The sequence below is a fragment of the Pipistrellus kuhlii genome, unplaced genomic scaffold (genome assembly GCF_014108245.1).
Source record: "Pipistrellus kuhlii isolate mPipKuh1 unplaced genomic scaffold, mPipKuh1.p scaffold_m20_p_101, whole genome shotgun sequence".
NCBI lineage: Eukaryota > Metazoa > Chordata > Mammalia > Chiroptera > Vespertilionidae > Pipistrellus > Pipistrellus kuhlii.
The window spans coordinates 459,537-466,137 of record NW_023425407.1 but is presented as its reverse complement, the minus strand read 5'-3'; the positions used below and the strand labels follow the sequence as shown (position 1 = coordinate 466,137).

The 6,601-nt window shown below is 62.3% G+C and overlaps 1 protein-coding gene across 1 annotated transcript; it reads right to left on the bottom strand.

Annotated features, from left to right (window-relative positions):
* Positions 1–450: 450 nt before the first annotated feature.
* ADM2 (adrenomedullin 2) lies at positions 451–1,998 on the bottom strand. Its single transcript, XM_036430059.2, has 2 exons — positions 1,694–1,998; positions 451–1,307 (listed from the first exon to the last, which is right to left on the bottom strand). The coding sequence occupies exons 1-2, from the start codon at positions 1,801–1,803 to the stop codon at positions 1,004–1,006; spliced, it is 414 nt and encodes a 137-aa protein (XP_036285952.1). The 5' UTR covers positions 1,804–1,998; the 3' UTR covers positions 451–1,003.
* Between the last annotated feature and the right edge of the window lie 4,603 nt (positions 1,999–6,601).

The window sequence follows — 6,601 nt, the reverse complement described above, 5'->3', positions numbered from 1 at the left end:
GCTCCGCCCCAGAACACCGTGTGACCTTTTTTTTTTTTTTTTTAATATATTTTATTGATTTTTTACAGAGAGGAAGAGAGAGGGACAGAGAGTCAGAAACATCGATGAGGGGAGGGAGGGAGGGGGGCAAAAAAAAATCATTAAAATATGTAAAATAAATAAATAAATAAATTTAAAAAAAAAAAAAAAAAAAAAGAAACATCGATGAGAGAGAAACATCAATCAGCTGCCTCCTGCACATCCCGTACCCGCAACCAAGGTACATGCCCTTGACCGGAATCGAACCTGGGACTCTTCAGTCCACAAGCCGACGCTCTATCCACTGAGCCAAACCGGTTTCGGCTCTTTCTTAAAAACATTTTTTTATTATTGATTTCAGACAGGAATGGAGAGAGAGAAACATCAAGGATGAGAGAGAATCACGGATCGGCTGCCTCCTGCACACCACACACTGGGGATCGAGCCCACAACCTGGGCCTGGGCCCTGAGCAGGAACTGAACCGTCACCTCCTGGTTCATAGGTTGATGCTCAACCACTGAGGCATGCCGGCTGGGCTAAAGCCAGGATTTAATCTGACGGCGAGCACAGCAGGGAGAGGGCCACACGCACCAGGCAGTGCGGCCCCTGGCTCCCGGGGGCCAGGAGGTGGTGCCTGGGTGCTCGGAATGACTTCTGCTCCTTGACCCTAGCAAACCTCGTCCCTCCAAAGCCCTTTCCCGCGTAGGGTGCGACCGGCCACCTCAGGGGCACACTTGTCCCCTGAGCATGCACACTGCTGGATGCACAGACCCTGGGCATCCGGACTCTGCCTGCTGACCTGCTTGGGGCCGCACAGGTGCAGGTTTACGTGTCCAAAGCAGTACAAGGTAGCTCGCTGCAGCACATGGTGTGTGTGTGTGGGGGGGTCTCTGCTGCCTGCGGGAACCCTGGAGGCTGGGCTGGGCTCAGCTGCCGCCCTGGGGTTGGGGTGCAGCATCTGGCTAGGGCATGGCCTGCCCCACCTCAGCCATAGCTGTGGGGGCTGCTGGGGTCCATGGGGGCTGGGTCCCGGGGGCCGGCCGACGCCACGAGCTGCCACAGGCGGTGGCTGAGGTTCTGCACCTGGCAGGTGCTCAGCACACAGCCCACCCGCAGGCGCTGGGCTCTGGGCCTTGGGGGGCTCAAGTGCCGACGGGGACCACTCTGGAGAGGATGACCCGCGGCAGGGGTCAGACGGGCGCCCCTCTGGGGTGGCTTGTGGATCACAGGCCGGGGTGCAGGGTGCTGGGGCTGCAGGCCGCTGGCGAGGGTCCTGGCTGGAGGCGCCCTGCAGGGGAGATGGAAAAGGTAAGCCTGACAGCCCAGCCGTTCAGGGGCCCCTGCTTTCTGCCTGGAGAACGCCAGGGGGAGCCCCAGGTCCTCCTGGGGCTTAGGACCTGGATTCTGGCTATTCAGCCACTCAGTAGCCCAGGCCCCTGTGCCATTCACCGCCCCTCCTGGGAAAAGGGCACCCCTGGCTTCTGAGGGTCACTGTGCGCAGGGCCCAGTGGCTCCCTTGATTTTGAGGTAAGCCCTAGCCGCAGGGTTTTTCCCAAAAAAAAACGGGGAGGAAGGGTAGGGGGGTGCTGAGGAGGGGCTGGGCAGAGGGGGCCTCCCAGGTGTTTGGTTTCTGCAGCTTCGGCCAGGGGACAGGCTGGTCTGTGCCCCACTCACCTGGGCCGGGCGGGCTGCCGGCTTCTGCCCTGGCAGCGGGTCAGTGTGCCTGGGAGCTGCAGGCAGAGGAGGCTGAGGCATCCGAGGGTGACGGGCAGGAGCCGGGCCATGGCGGCGGGCGGATGGCAGCCAGCGAGCAGGCAGGTGCGGGGAGTGGAGGGCTGCAGCCACCCTCTGTGGGGAGCCCTCGGCGTGGGGTGGGAGGGCTGGCACCTGCGACCAGCGGAGAGAGGGTCCTGCTTAGGACGGAGCCCGGGCACCTCGGGACCCAAATAGTCTCCCCAGGAGTGAACAGGGCGGGCGGGGCGGGGCACCCTCCCCAGGCCTCCCCTGCCCACCACTCCCCCTTCCGCTGGCTCCCCAGCCTCTCCAGGCCTCCCCTGCCCCCCACTCCCCCTTCCCCTGGCTCCCCAGCCTCCCAGGGCTCCCCTGCCCCCCACTCCCCCTTCCCCTGGCTCCCCAGCCTCTCCAGGCCTCCCCTGCCCCCCACTCCCCCTTCCCCTGTCTCCCCAGCCTCTCCAGGCCTCCCCTGCCCCCCACTCCCCCTTCCGCTGTTTCCCCAGCCTCCCAGGGCTCCCCTGCCCCCCACTCCCCCTTCCACTGGCTCCCCAGCCTCCCCAGGCTCCCAGGCAGAAAGAGTGGGTGCCAGAGGGGTGCAGTCCGCAGGGCTGGTTCCCACCCAGCGCGTCTCCTCTGGAGGTGGAGGGGGGAGTGTCCCAGCCCACAGATGTGGGGGGCAGAAGAGCCACCCTGGGGCCTGGCCAGCAGCCCTGAGGAAGCACAGCGGGCTGGGCACTCGGTCCCCCACAGAGAGAAGTTCAAGACCCCTCAGCCCCAGCAGCTGGTTTCCTAAGAGCCTGCTCCTGTCCTCTCACCACTGAAGGACTGAAGACTTCTGTGAGCAACTTAAACAAGTAGAGCGTGAGGTCCCCATTGCCCCCGTGGCTCCTGCACCACGGGGGGGGGGGGCACCCCACGCCTGACTTCCTCTTGTTCGCAGGCCGGTGTGAGCGTCACCGAGTACTCAGGCGCGAGCAGCTAAAACCCGTGTCCGCTGAGAGCGCTCCGACCCTCCCACTGCTGGCCCTGCTCCGTGTGTAGGTGTTCTGGGGCTGACTTCAGGGATCCTTTAGTTTTTATGTTTATTTTTTAAATATATATTGATCGATTTCAGAAAGGAAAGGAAAAGGGAGGGTTAGGAACATCAGTGATGAGGGAGAATATGGATCGGCTGCCTCCTGCACGCCCCCTCCTGTGGATTGAGCTGCCAACCCGGGCCTGTGCCCTGACCGAGAATTGAACTGTGACCTCCTGGTTCATAGGTCTATGCTCAACCCCAGGGCCACACCGGCCGGTCAATGGATCCTTTATTAAGGAGCCACGAGGTGACCTCCACGAGGACCCTTGTGCCGTGAGCTCACGGATGGGTCTCTGCAGGATGCTCTCCTAGAAGTGGAAATTCCGGTGCAGGGTGAGCCTGTGTTTGTGAAAACTCAGTGTCACACTGTGCCCCACGAAGCTTGTGCCAATCCACTGTCAACCCCACAGACTGAGAGGGGACAAAGACCCATCGCCCCCCCCTTTTCCCCCCAAATATATCTTATTGATTTTTTACAGAAAGGAAGGGAGAGGGATAGAGAGCTAGAAACATTGATGAGAGAGAAACACTGACCAGCTGCCTCCTGCACACCCCCCACCAGGAATGTGCCCACAAGCAAGGTACATGCCCTTGACCAGAGTCAAACCTAGGACCCTTCAGTCTGCAGGCCAATGCTCTATCCACTGAGCCAATCACCCCTTTAAAAAAAAAATATTTTTTATTGATTTCAGAGAAGAAGGGAGAGGGAAAGAGAGAGAGAGAGAGAAAAACAGTAATGATGTGAGAGAACCATGGATCGGCTGCCTCCTGCAAGCCCGTACTGGGGATTAAGCCTGAAATTCAGGCAAGTGCCCTGACCGGGAATTGAACCGTGACCTCCTGGCTCATAGATCAACACTCAACCACTGAACCACGCTGGCCGGGCCCGTTGCCCTCCGTGGATGACTGAGCATCTCTGAGTCTATCCCTCCCTCCTCGTCCTTCAGACCCTCCTCAGTGTCCTCCCCTCAGTCAGGCTACTGTGAGTGACCGCCCCCCCCCATGCCTCCTGCTGAGCACACCCTGGGAGCCCAGGGAACATGTGCTGGATGAGGGAGCCCACCAGTGCTGAGCGTCACCGAGCGCGGTTTTTATCCTGAGGAAGGTGGGGAGTATCGGCAGGTAACCCCATTCCACTGGTTTCCTTTTACCGTGAGGGAGCAGGGAGAGGGTCACGTGCACATTAGACAAGTGGGGTCAGCAGGGAGGTGGGGGCTGCGGGCTGGAGGGGGCAGGCAGGGAGAGACGGTTGGGGAGTTATGGAGATGGCAGGCTTGGGGTGGGGGGGCATGCGAGCACTGCCTAAGGAGGGTGCGGAGAGGACAGGGCATGACCCGCCGGCTGTGAAGGGACAGGCAGGGGAGGGGGCGCGGGGGACCCGGGGGCATGATTCTGCAGCTTCTCCCCACGAGCCCTCTGCCCCCCACTCCCTGACTCAATCTGTTGTCCACACGGCTGCCCGGTTGATGGTATTCCTCATCCCACTGATGACGGTGCTTTTAAAAAAATGTTTTCATTGATTTCAGAGAGAGAGGAAGGGAGAGGGAGAGAGAGAAAAGCATCGATAGAGAAACATCCATCTGCTGCCTCTTGCACACCCCCTACCCAGAATCAAGCCTGCAACCTGGGCATGCACCCTGACTGGGGATCAATCCCAACCTCTTGGTGCGCGGTGCACAGGACAGTGCCCGCCCGCCCGCCGAGTGCAGCCTGCCAGGGCTCCCGGAGTTTTACTCTGGGGGTGCAGGTGAGTCTCAGTGAGGGGTGGGTCCCGGGCTCACGGCATTCTTCCTCAGGACACGTGCTGCCACCAGGGGCCCAAGGTCCCATCTCCTCGAAAGCCCACGGACGGGGCGCCCTCTGGCTGCGGGCTGCTTGCTTTGCCTCTGGGACCTCACAGCCCCTGCACAGCACAGCTGGCATCTGGGGGCACTTGTCTGTGATCCGTGTGCCCTCTGGGGTTCCTTCATTCAGCCTCAGTCGGAGGAGATATTTCTGGAGAGTGGTGGGCTGGCTGCTGAGAGCTGCCCACCAGTGGAGGTGCCCTGGAGGGTGGGACCTGGGCCACAGCAGGCAGGTGGTGCTTTAGAGAAATTCATGCGAGGCAAGAAAAGCCAGGGTAGCAACTGGCTGGGCGACAGCTTCGAGGGCAGTTTTTTAAAAATATATATTTTTATTGATTCCAGGGAGGAAGGGAGAGGTAGCAACATCAGTGATGATGGAGAATCACTGATTGGTTGCCTCCTGTGCACACAAAACAATGGGGATGGAGCCCGCAACCCTTGATCAGAGTCCCCTCAGTCCACAGGCCAGTGCTCTGCCCGCTGAGCCAAACTGTAGAGCATCTTAAGATGAGCGAGAGTGCGTTTAACGCTGGTGGCAAGGGGCATTGGAGAGGAAATGACTGAGCACCAGGCCTGGGGAGCCACAGCAAGAGGCAGAGAGAAGGCTGTGGAGGGCGCGGGGGTAAGGGAGGCAGGCTGGGGCGTGGTGATGCCACACGTGGCTGACCGGAGGGTGGCTCCTGCGTGTTCTGTGGAGGAGGCCCTTGGGGGTGGGGCCCGGGTTTGAGGAGACTGCGGAGTGGAGGAGAGCTGAGCAGACATCGGCAGCTGGGCAGCGGGGTTGTCCATTAGGCTGGGCTGTGGTGTCCGGTGGCCATCTGCACTGTCAGTGGAGCAGGGCTACAGGAGACGGGTGGGCAGGACTGTGTGCGTCTGGGGTTTGCCAGACGGGGACGGTGAGAACCAGGCGGAGAGGTGGAGGCCACGGCATTGGCAGCTGCCAGGTGAGGGAGCCACACCGGGGGGGGGGGGGGGGGTAAAGAAGGGGCCGTGGGACCAGGGAGGGTCGCTCCCAGCAGCAGGGCCTGGGTGAGAGCAGGGAAGGCACAGGACCTTCAAAGGGGAGCAGGCAGGCCAGAGCAAGCACTTCTGAGGAGCACCATGGTCCAGAGCGAACCCCCAAACCTGCCTGTGACCCTAAGGTGCCTCTGAGAGGGCTGCAGAAATGGGCTCCTCAGGGCATGAGGGCTGGGCAGAGCCCGTCCTGGGCTTGGGCGCCAGGCTGAGGACTTCCCAGGGGCACTGCCCCCACCTCCTGCACCTCAGGTGGTGGCGGGACCCTTTTGGCTGAAGGGATGGAAACCAGTTCAAGCGGCCGTGACAACACCCGACAGACTCAGGGGAGGCTGAGACTGGGCCTGTGCACCCAGGTGGGGAGCGGAGCCTCGTTCGGTTTCATTCCCTCTCCCTGGCCAGCCCCGATTCGATGGCGGTGGGCACTGTGGGGTCCTGGGTGTGCACCCAGCCGGCATCTTAAACTCTGCCCGTCACAGCGGGGCCTGCAGCAGCCTTTCTCGTGGTCACGAGTTAAATGTCTCACCCGCTGCATGGGGCCTCCAGGGGGGCTGAGCCCCCCTAGGGCTGGGAACCCCGAGGTCAGGGCCAGGGTCCGCCCCTGCCGCCAGCTAGGCAGGTCCTGAGGGATGTCCCGGGCCCCTCCGGCGCCCATCTGGGGGACCCGCGGGCAGGGCCAGGCCCTCCCGCCTCCCTCCCTCCCTCCGGGCTGACAGCGCCGCGGAGGCAGCACTGGGCTCGCCGACCCGCGGGAGCCGCCGCCGCTGTCCCCGCCCGGGGGCGGGGCCTCGGCCCGGAGCTCCGGGTGAGGGCGCAGCCCCGCCCCAGCCGGAGCCCGCGGGCCTGGACCAATGGGAGCGCGCCTCTCCGGGCCCTGCCCGGGGAGGGGGCGGGGCGAGGCCGCGCAGGCGC

Excerpts from the sequence above, each read along its gene's own strand:
- ADM2 (XM_036430059.2), bottom strand. The coding sequence starts at position 1,803 with ATGGCCCGGCTCCTGCCCGTCACCCTCGGATGCCTCAGCCTCCTCTGC. Across the intron at positions 1,308-1,693 it reads CGGCAGCCCGCCCGGCCCAG|GGCGCCTCCAGCCAGGACCC; the intron begins GTGAGTGGGGCA and ends TCTCCCCTGCAG.